The 20,463-nt window shown below is 41.8% G+C and overlaps 1 protein-coding gene across 2 annotated transcripts in view; it reads left to right on the forward strand.

Moving 5' to 3' along the window:
- Window positions 1-13,771: 13,771 nt before the first annotated feature.
- The window catches only part of CERS1 (ceramide synthase 1), a 34,840-nt gene continuing 28,148 nt past the window's right edge, over window positions 13,772-20,463 (forward strand). For both annotated transcript variants that reach the window (XR_011856480.1, XM_072156305.1), the window contains exon 1: window positions 13,772-14,858. Coding sequence is in view for 1 of the 2 variants with exons in the window: in XM_072156305.1 (XP_072012406.1) it covers window positions 14,604-14,858 (255 nt within the window). In the remaining variant the exon portion in view is untranslated. The remainder of the gene's footprint in view (window positions 14,859-20,463) is intronic.

Here is a 20,463-nt window from a genome sequence, read left to right on the forward strand (position 1 = left end):
AAGCGGGACACATTCGGGGACATAGACATAGTATATACAACAGTATCTCTTTAGCGTGAGGTAGATAAATAATCACATATTAATAACATAATAATAGGTCGGAAACCCAATGAAAGCCAGAAATCTGAGAACTGCATGAAGATATATATAATAATCAATACTAATTGGTCCAAAAAATGCGAGATTATAACAGCTTACGGGGGAGGAACCGAAAAAAATCGAAAAAACCATGAAAGAGATGATAATTCCAAAATACAGATGTTTCTTCACTTGGGGGTAGCATGACGTCCATGAAGAGCCGAATAAACGAAACAGAAGAGAATCACGGATCAAGACAAAAGGAACAGAAGACGGAAGCACAGGTAATCAGCTGTAATGTATTAGACATATGGTTAGTAATAGAGTCAAATAAAATAAATAAAAGTGAAAATCATTAAGCAAAGACAACTAGAAAGTGAAAAGTGAAGTGAGAAAGGGAAGGGGAGGGAGAGAGAGGGGGGGGGAGAGAAGGAGGGGGGGGGGGGTAGATAAGTTATAGTAGGGGGACCTGGGTGCAAAAAAGGGGGTCCCAATGGGTGCTAGTGTGAAGGTATAACTGTGCAATAAAAAAGAAAGAAGTGTGAGGTGAAAGGGATACCCAGATGAAAAGGAGAGGGAGAGGAGGAGGGAGGGGGAGTGTAAAAATCTCACATTAAATTGTAGGTGCACTGAAATGTACCAACCTGATAGTGAAGATACCTAGAATATCCAATTGGTTAAAGGTGAATATAAACGCTAAAAAAGAAGTGTTATTGCATGTTAAGAGTGGGACGGACAACAGAACAAATGTTTAGTCATCACATGTGAACAAGTGATGACTAAAATAACACATAAAATTCAAGGAGGTGAAAGAATAAGTATTCAGAGAGGACTTACCCCAGTTTGGGCCTCTTTCTTCTTTCTTCTTTTCCCTGTCTTCTTTTACAGCCTGATCCCTCGTTGTTTGTAGAATCCATTGAAGAGGAGGTCCTCATTTAGGCCCTTTGGGGCCAAACAATCAAGTTTAAAAATCCATTGTGCTTCACTCCTAAGCTGGAGTGATATTACCCCTCCCCCCCCCCGGGGGTTTCTCCTCACTAAGTCCAAGCCGACTATTTTAGTGCCATTGGTTCTCCCCTGATGATGTAGCCTGTAATGCGCAGCTACCATGGATAATTGTTTTTCTCTTCCAAAGTGAATTTCAGCATTAGTAATCGTGGACAAGTGCTGCTGTACACGTTTCCGCAGCTCTTGCGATGTTTGTCCAACGTTCGTTGCATGGACATTTTAAGGCATAAATTACATTTTTCGTTCTGCAATTGATGTAATTGTGTAGTCTGTACTCATTGCCAGATGCAGGATCATGGAAGGTGCTACCAGTCTGAATTAATGGGAAAACTGAACAATTACCACAAGGGTAAGTACCCCTGATTTCCCCCCCCCTTCCTGTGGGACCTCGGAGACGCTGGAAATGGCTATGTGTTAAGTTATCCTTCAAATTCTTCGCCCATCTGGCAACCGATTGGGGGAGATAAGAGGGACCAATCTCTCATCACTTAAGAGAATATTCCAATTTTTTTTAAAGAGGTGACGTACCTCGTCCCACTGGTTGTTGTAAGTCACAATTAATTTAGGGGTGTCAGACGGGGGGGTCACCCGTGTCTGGAGTAGGATTGAGCGATCAGCATCCCGTGCTCTCTAGTAGGCCCGTGAGATTACCTTCTTTGGGTAGCCCCTCTTCTTCAATCTGGTAGTCAAGTCCCAAAAATGTTCAATGAAGTCTTGTTTATTCATACAATTGCGTCTTATGCGTAAGAACTGACCAACTGGAATACCGTCACGGATATGTTGTGGGTGGAAACTTCCATAATGGAGTAGACTATTTGTAGCTGTTTGTTTCCGAAATAGGCTGGTAACAACTCTTCCATTTTCGACTTGAAGTTTCGAGTCAGAGGTGTTTTGAGCGCACAGTGAAAGTCGTAAAAATTGAGCCCACAAGAAGGTGACGCACATGTTTTTTTTCACCACAGTTGGACTTTTTTTCCAGCTTCCAGTACATGGCATGGAATAATAAATGTCACTGAGAAGTAAGATTTGTTATGCAGAAAATAAGGCCTCACAAAGCCTGGTGCATGGAAAAATTAAAAAGTTAAGGATTTTTGAAGGTGGGGAGTGAAAAATTAGCAAAAAAACCCTGCATCCTCTGGTAGGGGATAAATTGGGAACATCTATGAGAACTTTCACCCATTTACCTATAATAAAAAAATAATAAACTTCTCCAAAGTCATATGAAAATAATTAGATGACAATAGTTTTTTATCTTGTACACTTAGTTCATGGACTTTGGGCGCCCACAGGGTGCGCCAGATTTATGAAGACTGCAGTAGGTACGCTGCACGATAGTGAGGCAAACTACTTGTTAATAATTGTTGGCCACTGTGTGCTATGCAGGCTTACACTTGTAATATAATGTTGCATATAGATTTATAACAAGATATAGGGGGTCATTTACTAAGGGCCCGATTCGCGTTTTCCCGACGTGTTACCCGAATATTTCCGATTTGCGCCGATTTTCCCTGAATTGCCCCGGGATTTTGGCGCATCGCCGCTGGTATGCACGCGACGGAAATCGGGGGGCGTGGGAAAACCTTCACTCATCCCGGCTCAGTGAACTCCAGTGCGTTCCGATGGTTTTCAGAGCAGCAGAGCCACCTGGTGGACGGCATAGGAACTACCTTAATGAATCCCGCCCGGTCCCGAATCGCGAATGGACCGGGTAAGTAAATCTGCCCCATAGAGTTGTATCCTGCTAAGACACTGTAATGTTGTGATACACTGGACAGATTTTGAACATGGTTTGCTGTATAATTTTTTTTTTTATAAACTTGATGCATAAGAAATGGCAGTTATAATGCACAGCTAAGCACCTGCCATCCCAGAAATCACATGACATCACAATAGGTACATAATGTGGAAGCTTCTAAGTCTGAGCCATCTTGGCTCTCTGTGGGGTGGTATATGGTTCCCTCAACCATTGCAGTCAATGGTAGGCCACAAATACTAGAAGACACATGCCCTATATTTTGAGTAGAGTCCTGTTGGTTACCGCTCAGAATTTAGGACATGATGGTCAAAATCTGTGTGACAGAATATGCCACAGTATTTGATTTTGATTAGCCAGGGAAAAAATCCTTGTCAAGCATTACCATGAGAAAGTATGCAGAGGATAAAATCTCTCACCCATATTTTACAGATAATGTGCAAATCTTGTGAAGAGAATTCATCATGTGAGATGCCACAGATCTTGATAAACAGTTTTTTTGTGAAAAAATAGCCCTCCCAATTATGCCCCCTCTCTAGCAGCAGCCCCCAAAATAATGCAAGCTTTCCTTTAGCAACCCTGCTTACAATGTCCATTTTCCTGCAGCAGCCCCCAATATAATGCACCCTTTCCGGTATAAGCCCCATTATAATGTTCCATTTTGCTTTTGGTTCTTAATCACCTTGATTAAATTTTGGTAATTTTTGTATGCCCACAAAGTAAAACATCTTGAGTTACTGGCCCTCACCATATAATGCTTACTTTCCTGCAGCCCCTCTAATAATGTTCAATGTCCTACAGAAATCCCCTTATAACTAACCTCTCTCATGCAACAGCCCCCCCTTATAATGCCCCCTTTACTACAGCAGCCGCCTTTTATAATTTCCCTTTCATTCAACAGCCCCCCATTATAATGCCCCCTTTCCTTCAGCTGTCCTCCATATACTGAGCAGAAAATATACTCACAAAAGACTAGTGAAGTCATGAGTGACAGTTCTCTTCTATCTCTTGCTTTTTGGATAGAGAAGGCGCTGGGGGGGTCATGCCAATGTGACCTGAGTCTTGGGGAAGTAGATTGTGTCTTCAGCAAGTCCTGTAAGGCCTCTCTTGGGAATGATACACCAACATTCATCAGTCTGGATAAAATGCCCTCAATACCAAGGGGTATGCCAGGGCAAAGCATGCTTGCTTTTGGTAGAGCTCGGTACAAAGAGGGGCAAAGGCCTTCCTTTGGGGCCTACTCCATAGAGGTCACCAAACAAAGATTAAAAGGAAATTACCTCGCCACCTCCCTCTCCCACGCTGGTCACCTTACTACCCCTATAAGACCTCCTATGCATGGTTGGCAGCTCTGAGCGCCAGATGCTGCTGATTCCACCTGCAGCGATTCTCCAGGTCATCAATCTTATCCCAGAGCCTCTTTTTATCCCTCTTTACATGAAGAAAGGCAGGATAACAATTAGCTGCTGAGGGATGCAGAACTCAGCTTTCCTTATTCGTCCATGTGGGCGACGGAATTGAAAGTCTTTAACTTCTTTCCTGCATCGGCCTATTTTATAGTCAAAAAGGAAGATGCTGCAGCACTGCCATTAAAATGATTATTATGATTGATCATATATAACAATGACATAACAATTTTGGCACGCTAACATACAGAGGATGCATGGATGGTTACTAGGCGGCTTTCCCCACTGTAACTCCAGTATTGTACCATGAGTATTCCCTCCTTGCATTGCCCCCTTTATCTGACCTGCCTTTAATTCGTAACAGCCCCCTTTTAACGCTTCCTTCCCTGCAATATTATGCCCTCTTTCCTGTAGCAACAGCAGATGGCAGGCTATTAGAAATCACTGTAATATTGGTATATACTACAATACAGTAGTATTGCAGTATATAGTATTAGAAATCGGACCCTGCAGGGTTAAATTACGCTGGAGAATCTGAAATAATGGTTGAAAAAAATAAATATAAAAAAATATGAAAAAAAGTAAAAGTTTAAATCACCTAGATCCCATATAAAAGCAAATAAGCAGTAAGAATCAGAAATATGTTTGGTATCATCGTGTCCCAAAATGTCCTCAAAATGATAGCATTAAAAATGTCATCACAATTTGCAAAAAATGACAGCACCCACAGCTCCATGCCCTGAAGTATGAAAAAGTTATTAGTGCCAGAAGACGGCAAAATGAAGAATTTTTTTTTTGGACAGAAGTTTTTTTTTTTTGGACAGCCGGCGGCTCCTCCCTCTAGATCAGTGGTTCTCAACCTGTGGGTCGTGACCCCAGCAGGGGTCGAATGAACAAAACACAGGGGTCGCCTAAAGCCTTTGGAGCCACGATTTTATCGTGTTTTACTGTAAATCGCACGATTTGGGGTCACCGCAACATGAGTAACTGTATTGCGGGGTCACAGCATTACAAAGGTTGAGAACCACTGCTCTAGATCCACATGGCGAACAGAAAAAAAAACAGCAAAGACATAAAACCAAACAGGGATCTATTGATCCTCTTTCAAATCTTCTCACAATACCTCAAGTCACGGCTTCCCAACCATAATAGTCTAGAAATAATTTCAGAAAAAATTACCTTCACCTCAGGAATAAAACGGCAGAGCTAAAACTTTGTTTCATTTTGAATACCAAATCCACTGTCCTTATTTTATCAATATCACCACCAAGATGCACAGTGATGACATTAGGAGCAGGAAACCTGTCATAAATGAGGTCTGCTCCAGCAAACCTCTCCATCTCTGCCCTCTTACTCTCATTCAGCAAATCCTCGCTTTGTCCCGACGAACAGCAACTCTCCTCTTTGTCCAGAATATAAAGGGATGCCCTAAAATCCACACGGTATATCGTGTGAAAACTAAATAAAAAGGATAATCGACGAGCATATGATACATTAACATTTTGAATCCCATTTCCCTAAACGCTTTATGACTCACTCAGCCCAAGGCGAGCGGCCCTCACTGCTGCCCCAATCCTAAAAGAGTACGTAGAGAAATATTTATGACCTAAAGCTATATGGAACAAACACTTCTTCAGGACCATTCTAAACTTAAACTGCGTTAGTCGAGTGCCGGACTCATGAACCAGAAACAGGTAGCGTCCAACACAGGCCAAGCACCCCTACCACGCTGGTCAGTTTTGGAATAAGGTAAAAATAACAAAACAAACTTACCTTGAAGTAGAACATGTTTCCGCAACTAACCTCCGCCACAGACTCCCTGATCTGCAAAGCACCAAAAAATAATAACATAAAAGCAGTAGAAAACAAAACACATTCAAAGTTAGAATAAGAGGCCAAAGAAGTAGCCACACAAAATCTCTGGAGAAATTGGACAATGACCATTCTTAACATAACGATAAAGAGCATAGAATAATGATAAAGAACATAGAACATAAATGTTAAATAAAGCAACATGAAATGTATCATCAAATTAACTACCAATGGGGGCTTAGATGACAGACAGTTGACTGCAAATATTACGCCTTTGTTCAGAATGCAAAAGAAGCTGCTTTTAAGCAAAAAATTACATTATAATGCCAAAGCGACAGCTACTGGAAATAACTCCAACATAAATAAAGTGAAGGCTAAAAGGCTTATGTACCATTTTATGAACCTAACATCTCAAACTATTCAAATCAGCATTTGAGAAGTCTGTTAACCCTTTAATTCTTTCTCTGAAAGACAGACTAAAATGGATTGAAAATTTTGAAATTGCAATTTTTGAATAAGATTATTCTATTCATTTAGCCCTAAAATGGACACATTCAGAATGAATTTTAGGTAAATATACATTGCAAAATGTTTGCCCTGCTTCTTCTGAGTACGGCAATACCAGACATGTGGATGACAACTTCTGTTTCGTTGCATGGCGATGACCAGAACAGAATTAGTGCTATTGGGTTTTTGGCAGGCCAATTTGGCTACAAATGTTTTGTGGTGCCACAGCGTAATTGAAGAGCCCCTGAAGTAACAGTGCAATAGAAACCCCCCAAAGATGTCACCATTTAGGAAACTAGACCCCTCAAAGAATTTATTTAGGGGTTTAGTGAGCATTTTAACCCCCAACATGCTGGTGAAAATCTAATGCAAATTAAATGGTGCATAGCAAAAATTGCTTTTTTTGTCTCAAAAATGTCATTTTAGTGCCTAATATATTGTGCCCAACCCATGCCACTTTAGACAAACACCCCAAAAATCATTCTGCGGGTTGTCCCGAGTACGGAAATACCACACATGCCAATAATTGACAGGCTGGGCGCACAGCAGGGCTGAGAAAGGAAGGAGCAAAATTTAGCTTTGGAGCTGTCACACTTGAGGGAAAGTGTGTGGAAAGTCTCTTAAAGGAAACCTACCACTTGGGATAGGGTTTATAAGCTGGACATGCCGTGCACCAACTCAGGCTGAGCTGGTTCCGGCGCTTATCTCCGTTATGTTTTTAAATAGTTTTAAAGTGTTTTAACAGTGTATTAATGTTTATATCCTTATTAGCTTTCCCGCACCGGGGTCCGTGCTCGGCGCACCATGCGCGCTACCACTTCCTATTCAGATGCACGCACGGTCGCGCGCATGGTGCGCTAACTGCGGACCCCGGTGCGGGAAAGCCAGTAAGGATATAAACATTAATAAACTGTTAAAACACTTTAAAACTATTTAAAAACATAACGGAGATAAGCGCCGGCACCAGCTCACCCTGAGCTGGTGCACGGCATGTCCAGCTTATAAGCCCTATCCCAAGTGGTAGGTTTCCATTAAGAGAGTCTGTGGACCCTCTGGATCACTGTGGGAGGTGATGGAGCTAGCCGCAACCCGGGACTGGAGTCTAAGTGGCACCTGGTCTTTGCCAGAGCCCGCCACAAAGCAGGATGGTCTTGCTGCAGCGGGGCAAGGTTGGAGGATCTCTGGAAACGCAGGAACGCAGAGGTACACTGGAATCACAGGGAATGCAGGAGGGCTTTCACTTAGCAGGAAATGATGCTGAAGATCTGGTGGGAAGTGAAGGGAAGTGCCGCATTATAGGGGCGAGCCGGTTTCGCCAGAGCCAATCGGGAGGGCGCTGGCCCATTAAGTGTTAAAGAGCAGCGCCCTAGGAGTGGGAGCACGGCTTAGTTGGGAAGCAAGAGCACAGCTAGGAGTGGGGAGAGGCGAGTCCGGCTGGGGGGCGCCGCGCCAAACAAGGAGGTAAGGGTGTGCCCGCGATCCGCGACAAGGATCTCGGGTGCATCTGTGACAGGAGCACCCTTGTGAGTAGTCTGGTGTTGGGGTGCCCCTGAGGTACCAGTGTAATAGAAACCCATGAGAAGTGACCCCATTTTAGGAAAGGGCACCCCGCAAAGAATTTATCTAGGGTTGTATGAAAATTTTAACCCCTGAGATGCTGGCCCAAATGTTATACAAAGTGAAGGTGGGAAGCGTAAAAACTGCATTGTTTTCTCAAATGTGTCATAGTAGGAAGAAATGTATTCAGCCCAACTCATGCCACTGTGCATAAACACCCCACAAATCATTCTATGGGTCATGACAGTTATGGCAATACCCCATGTAAAATAGTCTACAGGCTTGGTGCACAGAAAAGCTGAGAAGGAACAAGCAAAATCTAGCTCTTGGAGCACCTTTTCACTAGACTGGTGTTGGGGTGTCCCTGAGCAGGGGTGTACCAAGCCTGTCTGCTGCCTGAGGCGAGCCATAGAGAGAGGCTCCCCCCCCCCCCCCATATATGTAATATTTCAGGGAGTGTCAGAACCAGATCCATTATATTGGTTTGGTGTAGTATAAAATGCATACAGCATACCGCCATGTAGTATAAAATGCATAGGGTGTGCAGCCATGTAGTATTAAATGCATACAGCATGCCGCCATGCAGTATAAAATGCATAGGATGTGCAGCCATGTAGTATTAAATGCATACAGCATGCCGCCATGTAGTATAAAATGCATACAGCATACCGCCATGTAGTATTAAATGCATACAGCGTACCGCCATGTAGAATTAAATGCATACAGCAAGAAGAGGAGCCGGGAAGCCAGAAGACGAGCCGCGATGACATCGGGGGAGCAGCGCTGCGCATCGTGGCCACTGGAGGGTGAGTAAATAGTTTATTTTTTTTTAGTCCATTTTTAATTATTTTTTTTTACAAGTATTGACTCGTGTATAAGCCGAGGAGACGTTTTTCAGCACATTTTTTGTGCTGAAAAACTCGGCTTATACACGAGTATATACGGTACTGCATTTAGTGAAGCCATTCCCTGTCGTGTGCATCTGCCTTTAGGGTTTCCTCCTCATCCACCAATGTTTATGAAGATTTTCTGACCAGTACTGCTAATAAGCTATTCATAGCAACTCTTCCAATCTATAATAGACTCAGTTGGTGCAGCAATAATAACTGTCTGTTGGGATTTCTTCTGTCAAAATAGGGGTCAAATGACACTAAACGAATGCTTCCCTTATTCTCTACTCATTTGTTCTCATCCTGCAAATTTTTAGAATAATTATAATAATGTATTGCAAATTATACACACACATACACTTCAATTCAAAGTGAGTACTTACATAATCCAAGGAATAGGTGGGAGTTCGACTTCTGGCATCCCCAAATAGCTTCTGTTGCTGGCTGATGGAGTTGAAGACTCCATTCACTGCTGAAGGGTTGCTAAACACCAATGAGAATGAATGAAGAATTGAACTGGAGGGGCAGAACTTCAAGACAATGAAATGCTATGTATGCACATCTCTGGATGGACTGAGATTCTGACTTTACATTGTACGGATGTTGCCACTGCATCTTTCTGTACAGGAAGTAGGCGCAATGATGTGCTAATGTACTGAACGGGAAAGCGCAGGTGAGTGGGGCAGTGGAAATACCCCTATCACACTGCTGTTATAATCAAAAGTGTCAGTTTTAGGCCCCTTCTCCACTGGCGTTTTTCACGCGCGAGTTCTGCGCGTGCATTTGACGCTCAGAACTCGCATTGCACTCTGTCCCATAGTATTCAATGGGTCTTTCTCCATTTGCGTGGTTTTCAACGCGCGTGCTTGCGTTCGTTTGCACGCGCGTCAAAATCGCAGCATGCTCTATTTTTGCGAGTCACGCGCAATTTTCACGCCCCATTCAAGTCTATGGAGATGCATCAAGAACGCATTGCACTCGCAATCATTGCAAGTGCAATGCGAGTGCAATGCGTTTTAAACGTAAGGGTTGCTAGGTGACCAGTATAACAGTATTTTCCCTGCTCGCGAACGATCATTTAATTAAAAAAACACAATGAAGAACAGTGAAGAATAGAATAAAACCAGTGAACACAGTGAAAACAGTGACCACAGGATCATTTAAGATAAAAACACAGTGCAGAACACAGTGCAGAATAGATTACAGATGTTCGGCACATCTGCTTACTTGTCGGGAGATACGCGCGGAGCGGTGCGAACAAAATAGCATGTGAAGAACAATATATATGTGTGTAAAGAACACATTGCAGATGTTTCCATACATCTGCAATGTCTTCTTCACACATATATATTGTTCTTCACATGCTATTTTGTTCGCACCGCTCCGCGCGTATCTCCCGACAAGTAAGCAGATGTGCCGAACATCTGTAATCTATTCTGCACTGTGTTCTGCACTGTGTTTTTATCTTAAATGATCCTGTGGTCACTGTTTTCACTGTGTTCACTGGTTTTATTCTATTCTTCAATGTTCTTCACATCTGCTAACTTGTCGGGCGATAATATACGCGCGCGGAACAGTGAAGAATAGATCGCAGATGTTTGCAACTTATCAGAAGAAATTATTTTTCAATTAAATAAAAAATTTTATTCCCGAACCTTGGTCCCTTTGAAAAAGTCCCATTGACTTAAAAAAACGCGCGTGAAAAACGCACCGAAAACGCAAAAAAACGCGAACAAAAATGAAACAAAAACGCAGCAAAAACGTCAGTTTTTCACGCATTGCACCCTGACGTGAAACGCAACGCTAGTGTGCAAGAGGCCTTACAGTCACTGATACCTTTGCTTAAAGTGCAGTAGTACTTCAACAGCCTGTTATGGCTGCTCAGTACTATAACATCACTAAGTAAAAAAAATGATGTATTTATAATTATAAAAATACAGGTATAGGTATTTCTGCATCCATAACAACCTGACCAATCAAACTTTGCATTATTAACCCCTGGAGGACGTAGCCAGTTTGTAGCTTAAGGCTCAGCCCCATTTTTTGTATACTGACTTGCGTCGCTTTATATAGTTATAACTTTTGAACACTTTTATTTATTAAAGCGATTGTACTTGTTGTACTTCATAATAGTGTTACATTTTGGCTGATAAGTTTTACGTTTATTTTTTAAACAAATTTAAAAAACGCATTAATTTTTTGAAAAATTTACAATTTTCAAAATTTTTAATTATCTTGTTTTCAGGCAGATAGCTTAACCCCTTGACGACCCGTCCTTTTTTGTTTTTTCATTTCCATTTTTCACTCCCCACCTTCAAAAATCTATAACTTTTTTATTTTTACAAGTAAAGAGCTGTGTGACGGATTTTTTTCTGCATAACAAATTACACTTCATAGTGATGGTATTGAATATTCCATGCCGTGTACAGGGAAGCGGGGAAAAAAAATTCGGCCCGGCAGGACCACCACAGGAATGCAGGACCGCCACAGGGATGCAGGACTGCCACAGGGATGCAGGACCACCACAGAGATGCAGGACCGCCACAGGGATACAGGAACACCACATGGATACAGGAACGCCACAAGGATACAGTTACGCTACAGGAATACAGGAACTCGGAGGAACACTGGAGTACAGACACATGGAGGAATCCTGGGAATGCTGGAACACTAGGAAACACAGGAGGGCTTTCACTTCAGGGAATTGACTTGAAGATCCAGCAGTGAGTGAAGGGAGGTGCCAGATTATAAGGCAAGCCGGATTAACCAGCGCCAATCAGAGGGACACTGGCCCTTTAAAAACTAAGGAGCCAGCGTGCACGCACCCTTGTGAGCGGGAACTTGCACGGCTTAGGCAAGCAGCAGGATTGCGACGTGGACGAGACCGGAGCAGCGCCAGGAGAGGTGAATACGGGCTGGGGGGGAAACGCCACATGGAAGGGCACGGATCGCGGGTATGGCCGTGACACGTCCTCTTAGTTTTAACATTTAGCAAGCATATAAAAATAAAAGCATTTTCATAAATTATACAGCAATACTTCACAAAGGTATTGTAAGTGTAGTCGGCCACTTTAAATTCCCAGTCCGCCCCTGGCTGTGTGTGTATTTGTTTGTGTAGTGTGTATATAGTGTGTGTAGAGTTTATATGGTGCAGTGTTTATATATGTGTGTTATGCATATGTACAGTAGTGTATGTGTGCTTATATCTGTGCAAAGTATATATGGTATATGTGTATTCTGAAGAATAACATGCAGAATGTGGTACAGTTTCAGCACAAACATCTGAACTTTCCATATGGGACGTTCAAAAGCCAACTCGGTAAATGACAACTATTTTGCAGAATGTAGCACAGTAAGTTTTACGTCATCTGCTGTTGTGATGCCCCCTTTGGTATTGGTAAGCTAATCCAACATAAAGCAGACATATGATAAATGTTATTAACTAAATGAGTTGTTGATAGGAGTATCTGTGTGAAAAGCAGAAAACCACTTAAGGACAAAGCCATTTTGTAACTTAAGGCTCAGCCCCATTTTTTATATTTTCACTTGTGTCGCTTTATAAATGGATGAATTTTTAAAAAATTTGAAATCCTCCTCTTCATTTTGCCATCTTCTGGCGCTTAAAACCTTTTCACACTTCAGTGTATCAAGCTGTGGGTGGTGTCATTTTTTTGAGATGAGATGACTTTTTCAATGCTACCTTTTTTAAGACTGTACAGCCTTTTGATCACTTTTTAGTACATCTTTTATATTTAGCAAAATGGTAAAAAGTGACATTTTTGGCTTTGGGTCTATTTTCCGTTACGGGGTTAAACGCAGGAATAACAGTTATTATATTTTGATAGATTGAACATTTTGGGACGCGGCAATACCTAAAATGTTTATGATTTTTCCTGTTTATTTATTTTTAGACCAGTTCTAGGGAAAGCAGAGGTTTTAAATTATTGTTTTTTTTTTATTTATCTTTTAACTTTAAAAATTTAATTTTTTACTATTTTTCAGCCCACCCCACCTACAGTACTTTAACCCTAGGTTGTCTGATTAATTCTATCATATATGGTATGTATGGCAGTATATGGGGGTTTTGCACATCATCTACTACAAGGTGAAAATCGCACATTGTAATAGATTGGCTAAAATCAGAGAGCAACGATATAAGTCAATATGGCAGTACTTGGCACACACTTTGGTATGGGATTAACACAATTATGATGTAAATGTATGTCATAATGCGTTAAGTGGTAAATCATCCTGACAGGTTCCCTTTAATTATTGTTCTACAGCACCAATTCCTGCAGGATACATAAGCAAAACATACAATCTTATTTACACGCATGGGGCGGGGTGGTTTATCATATGATGAAGTCCTCAACCCCTGGATACATCTGGGCTGCACAGCGTACAATGATACGTCATGCTGTGCACAGAGTGGAATTGTTCAGTAACCTGCAAAGTTTCACTCATGAAAGTTCATAGGTTATAGTGATGGCAGGCAACGCTGGCATGGAATGCATGAGGAGCAAAATAATCGCAATGTCTGGCAGTTTGCAAGGCGTTGTGATTATTTCAGGTCTTGTGTGACACACAAGCTGATAAATGTCTTCTGTCATACAGTACACTGTGTGATCTGAGGGGCAGGTTGTTCTGCCTCTTCCCTTCTGTGGAGATGGTCAGTGTAGAGGTCTGAAGCTGCTAGACATGAAGGGGTGGGCAGCCGTCTCTGTCACTGCTGCCACCCTCCTCCCTGCATCTATACAACTATCAGGAGAAGGAGCAGGACAGTGTCACCTCTCAGTGAGAATTCGTCCTCTGACTGGAAGACATCGAGGCACAGCTTACACAGGGGGAGGAGAAGCCACAGGAGCTAGGCTTCTCCCTGTGTCTCTGCTGCTAGTGTGTACAGGGTCCTGTTACAAATAACCGCAGGTGTGTATGATGTCCTTGTCATTTCCTCTGGAAAACAATATACAGGAAGGGACCGGCGACATGAGGGAAGAGAGCATGGCACACACATGTCATGTCAGTCCAGACTGAAGAATTCCTGAAGGATCCGACATCTCCCGGGCGGTGATTGGACGCCCCTCTTCTGCCCTCCCTCCATTCAAACGTGAATATATATACATATACACTGGCAGGGCGCGGGGTGCTCGTGCTCATGTTACTGCCATCTCTCTCCGCCCGTGCACAGCCTCTCCTCCCTGCTACAGTGGATCCTTCCAATCAGGGAGAGGGAGATTCACTGCACCAGCTGCCCCCTCCTCCCCCTGCCAGAGAGAGAGAAGACTGGGGGCTGCTGCTGCTGCTGAGCTTCCTCCCCACCCTGCCATAGGCATCATCCCAGCTGCCCCTTTCTTACATGTAGCCACAGTCAGCATCACTGCCCTCTCTTCCAGATGTACATCATCATTTACTGCCCCCTTAAGAAGGACCAAGACTGATGTCAGTGCCACCCCTCTATGCTGCATGCAAGGGTAGGTCTTCATGGACTTCATGCTTTGTACCATTTGCAAGTCACAGCCATTGATGTGTCAAACCTAACAGGAGCTGGCAGACTGGTATCCAGGGACAATATCAGCCTGAATCTAAATCCTTATGCCAGTCATGGAGCAAGAACACAAAATCCAGCACGTGGAGATCCCATCTTCTATGAGCTATGTTAACCTTCTGCTGCAAAGTGGTAGACAATTCATTGGAGCATTGAAAGAATGTAAAGACTGTGGCTTTGCATCATCATGGGATACATTACAGGCTCATGCCAATTTCACCTGGATGGAATTCCTATGTGTTATTTTGTGTGCCCTGGCATGGACTGGTCTGCGCATGGCAACCACTACATGGATATTCCAAGTAAGTGACATTCTATCAACTGTGAACATTGAGCTGTGTGCCCTGGAGCAGAGAGCTCAAGTGTGAGGTGCACATGTTCCATCACAGGATCTACTGTTACCATTCTCCTCCGTCACACTACACTGGAGATCAAAAGAACAATGTATGATCACTTGATTTGTTCAGAAATAATGTAATCTAAGTCACCAACATTTGAAGGATTTTTTTGTAAAAGGGGAACACCATGCCACTACAACAGTGTTTTACAAAATTACCAAAGTATAGCAACATTAAACCTTTATTTTGGAAAAAAACTTGATAATTACAGAACAGCAATGACTGTAGCACAGGGAAAGATTATAATTACATTTGCTAGAGGTTACAGCAGTCACCAATCAGTATGAATTGCACAGGCCTTTTCTATGAATGACTTCCGCACATCTGCAGCCACAGGACATCACCTGTCTCTCACACTGCTCTGGTGAGATTTGGTCCACTCTTCTTCCAGTCTCTTCCATAGTTCTGTAACTGTTGTGGGTTTCTTGGCCATAACTTTGTCTCCAAGGTGGTGATTTATGTCACCTATTGGGTGTAGATCAGGACTTTGGGTTGGTCATTTAATTGTTTAAATTTTTTCTGTTTTCAAGGAAAGGCTTTTTGCTGTGTGGCAGGGGGCATTGTCCTGCATGAAAATTGCTGGTCGCTTAAAGGATGACAAACATAAGGAACTATGTGTTGGTGAAGAAGGTTCCGACACTAGTTGCAGTTTGCCTGTGTAGTGTGCAGGGTGCGCCAGATGCATGAATTGTGGCGTACATTCTTCATGAAACTGGTGCCCCCCTCAATGCTCCAACATTGTGCACCAACATAGAGCATGCAACGCACTTCTGTTGGACACTGCATGATAAAGGTGGTGCGGGGTCTAACTGCACCTTAATGCCCCTTTTAGTGCAGAATTTTGTGTCGTGTTGAGTATAGTCCAGCTTTGCCACACATGTATCGCGGACACTTTATAAATACATGTGCAAGCAGTTTTCACTGAAAAGAACATGCAAAGTCAGACAAAAAACAGTACAGGGGCTTTAATAAATGGGGTCTATTGTAGTAAAAATCTATGCAAAATCTTTGCTCTTTTCCCTGGCCGTGGCAAAATCAAGGCATCATACACAAGTCAATTGAGGCTTGTGAAATGACTGCTGGATTATCGCTGGGGTAAATCTGAGTTTCTCACTTTCTACCTTATAAGTTGGATTAGTTTATGCCCAAAAAATGTGGCGCATGACATTGCACCTCAGACAGCATCCATTTTTTCTAAAACACTTCATGTATGTGGCACATAGCATGTAAGGCAGGTTATTTTGGCTGAAATGATGCCATAAATTGTGTGCATTTTGCTTGTTATATCTCCCTCAGCATATTTTATCTCCACAATTTACATTAAACTTCACTTCAAATGCTCTTTTCTTTATTCAGTCTTGTAGAACCAGGGCAGGTCTATTACTCATTGTCCTCATAGAAACAAATGGACATTCACTATTTTATGCACAGAAGCTCAACAAGACCAGCCAAAATCATAGGGGTGGAGATGAATTTTAACCGAGGAGAAGTAAATTGTTGCAGCTGTGGACCTGTCACCCAGAGCGATTTTAGCTTCCTTCAGGGTTTCTATAGTAACTGTGTCACACAGTGGTAGCGCATTGATTTGTCTGGGGGGGGTGTAACTATTACAGATACAGATTGTACCACAAGATCTTTCCCTGAATGCCACAAATGACGTCAAGTCAAAAGTAAAGTAAATAGTGATTGTAAGAGCAATTGAAAATGAAAATGAAAGGGATCATAACACACCATATCACCACATCTGATCACAGAGAACTCTAAGTTGAGCTTTATAATCTGGAGCAGAATTTCTTAAATAAAAAGCAGTGTTAACCCACAGAAACTGTGTGGTGCTAGATCAATTTGGCTCTTTACCAAAATATCACAAAGTACCTGGTACTGGATACTTATTTTTATTACCCACGTCAGGCTAGGTACCAAGTGATCTATAGTGGTACTAAAGTTTCACATGTCCAAACTGCTGAGCTCTAATTTGTCAACACTGGCTGTGTCATCCACAGAAGAAGCAGGTGTCTGATCTGATATAAACCATTCCAAACAGAAGTGTGCCGACATCATACTAGGAAATGGAAAAGCAACTTAGAGGGAACCTGTCACCAGGAACCTCATTTTCACTAAAGACAGGTTGAAAAAGCCCATTACAGTTGCATTGCAACTTTCTGCTTTCTCTAAGCATTTGCATTACAATATAATTGTGTGTTATAACTTACCTTGAACTGTGACAGAATCCTCTGTGTAGTCCTAGGGGTTGGGCTTTGGTTTGGATGCATTTAAAAAAAACATGTGACTGGCCTGTGCTGCAGACTGCTCACCTTTCTGTTACTGTACAGCTCCTCCCTGTCCCACTGATGTCAGCTCACCACACTGTGCGCTCTGTGAAGGAGCAGGGGGGGAGAATCTGTACAGGAGCACAAAGGTGGGGGCCAAGAGCTGAGCAGTCTGCAGCATAGACCAGTCACATCTTTTGAAATCTAAAGCCCAACCCCCTAGGACTACACAGATGATTCTGTCAAGGTGCAAGGTCATTGATAACACATAATTATATTGTAATGAAAAAGCTTAGAGAAAGCAGAAAGACATATTTGCAATGCAGCTTCAATGGACTTCTGTGACCTGTCTTTAGTGAAAATGAGGTCCCTTGTGACAGGTTCCCTTTAACATTCCTAATTATACCCTCAAATGTGGTGATTATCAGCTTTCTGTATATTTACCATGATTCAGGGAGAGCTGTCAATCACTGTGTGTGGGTGGAGTAAGCAGGACTGTTCTAGGAGTCCTGTCAGAGATTACTTTTAGGGACTCATCTAAGGGACGTTGTGGCCGGATATACGTCCCCATAGACTGCAATGGCGGCCCAGCGGCGCTGTTTTCTATTGATAGGAGAGGGTTGAGCAGTGCTCATCCCTCCTTTTCTCCAGCATACCGCTGTATCCCGGGCGGACATACGTCTGTGTGAATGTGTCCTAAGCCAGAGCTTCTGAATTCCTTTCAATTAGCAACAGCAGAAATACACTGCAATGCATGGCTCCTATTCTGGTGTGACCTTGTACGTCATGGCATGAATGATTACCATGTAACCCTACATTCCTCTTTCAGCAGCTGCTTTCCAACATCCCTATGATGGAATGGAAGTTTATCATTCCACTTAACAAATTGTATAATATTACAAAAGATCAAACATGTGCATTAACTGCCTGGCAGAAGAACAACTCATCAGTTTAGTGAGGGTGTGTTCTCATATATACCGTAGTTTCAAAATATTCTCAAGGAGCAGAATAAAACAAAATCACATCGCTTTTATCAATATCTGACAATCGTATTATAAACTACAGTTAGTGGCTCCCTAAAAACATCAAACAGGACAGATCAGATGTTTCAATTTGCTCAAGAGAACATTCATAATGTTCATGGCACAAAAATCTCTGTGGTTAACCCCTACGGGACTCAGCCTCTTTTGGCCTTAATGGACGTGCTCCCATTTTTCAAATCTGCCCTGTGTCACTAGAAGTGGTTATAGCTTTGGAACGCCATGAGTTATGGAAAAAAAACTAAATTTGGCAAAAATTTTGAAAAATTCTTTATTTTCAGCGTTCTAAATTCTCTACTTTTGATGCAGATAGTCATAGCACCCAAATTAATTCATAACTTACATTTCCCAAATGTCTGCTTTATGTTGGATGGTTTTTAAAGATTCCACATAATTTACTAGAATATTATGAGGCTCAGAATTTGGGTGCCATTTTTCACATTTTTTGTAAAATCACCAAAACCCGTATTTAGATGGACCAGCTCAAATTCTAATTGACACTGAGAGGCCTAAATAATAGCAAGACTCATAAACTACCCCATTATGGAAACTACACCCCTCAACTTTAAAAAAACCACTTTTAAGAAGTCTGTTAACCCTTTAGGTGTTTTATAGGGGTTAAAACAAAATGGAGGTGCAGTCTGCAAATTGTAATATTTTTTCACAATACACTCATTTTGGGTGGAAAATTAAACATTTACAATGGATTAAATGAAAAAAGGCTCCACAAAGTTTGATACCCAATCTCTCCCGCGTACACCGATACCCTATATGTGGTGGTGACCTGCTGTATGGGCGCACGGCCGGGCATAGAAGGGAAGGAGGCGCCATGTAGATCAGATTTGCTATGTCACATTGTACAGGCTATAATTTTTTTCTTTTTTTATTGTGCACCTATAGGGGCTTATTTCTTTTGCCATATGAGATGCTCTTTTCTGGTAGGTAATTTTGGGGAATCTATAGGCTAATTGGTGAGATTTTATTAACTCTTTGTTGGTGGAGGAAATGAAAATCAACAATTTTTGGGAAAATTTTTATGTGTTTCTTTTTTGGCCGTTAACCATACCATAAAAATAGTATATTATTTTTATTCTATGGGTCACCACGATTACGAAAAGACCTCATTTTTATAGATTTTTTATTTTTTCATATTTTTACTGAATAAAAAGTAATTTGGCAAAAATGTTGTTAATTTTAGCATCACCGACTTTCATATGCATAACTTTTTATTGTTCACCTCACAAATCTGGTTAAGGGCTTATTTTTTGTGAGAAGGATTGTTCTTTTTAGTTTTATTTTAGAGTGCATAACATTTTTTAAATTACTTTTTAGAGCATTTTGTATAAGGTATTAATTGAAAATTATGTTTTTTTGGAACTTTTTTTCTTTTTTTTACGGGGTTCACTTTGCAGATCTAATAATGATTCTGTTTTATTATGCAGATTGTTGCGGATGCAGGGATACCAAATGTGTGGGGGTTTTGTGTATTTTATTCAATTGTACTGAATAAAAACTAATTTGGAGAAAATCTTGTTCATTTTAGCATCACCATCTTTTCATATGCATAACTTTTTTTATTTTTCGGCTGACAAATCTGGTTTGGGGCTTATTTTTTGCGAGAAGAGTTGTTCTTTTTAGTGGTATTAATTAAAAATGATCTTTTTTCGGAACGTTTTTGCGTTTTTTTTCTACCCCGTTTATCGTGCAGGTCCAGTAATGGTTCTGTTTTATTATACAGATTGTTACGGACGCGGCAATACCAAATATGCGGGGGTTTTTTGCGTTTTTGTGGTTTTTATACTTTATTAAGTGTTTTTATGGGAAAGTGACATTTTAGGGGCTTATATTTTATGTGTAGTGTTTAGTGTTTTTCACATTTTTTTACTTATACTTACTTGAACTTGAACCAGTGATGCTCTTATCACTGGTTCAAGTTCAATACACTGCTCTACAATACTATTTTATTGTAGAGCAGTGTAAACTGTCTGAGCATGCAGGCGCATGCTTAGACACTTTACAGTCAGACCCGGAATGGGTCTGACTGCCAGGGAGACCGGGTAGCTCCGGGGGACATGGCAGTCCTTGGAGCTGCACAGAAGAGTCGGCTCCGATCGCGGGTGTTAGCGCAGGCTGTCAGCTGTGATAGACAGCTGACAGCCGCTGCTTCTGGTGCCGGCTCCGTTCGTGAGCCGGTGCCAG

The sequence above is a fragment of the Engystomops pustulosus genome, chromosome 1 (assembly GCF_040894005.1).
Source record: "Engystomops pustulosus chromosome 1, aEngPut4.maternal, whole genome shotgun sequence".
Lineage (NCBI taxonomy): Eukaryota > Metazoa > Chordata > Amphibia > Anura > Leptodactylidae > Engystomops > Engystomops pustulosus.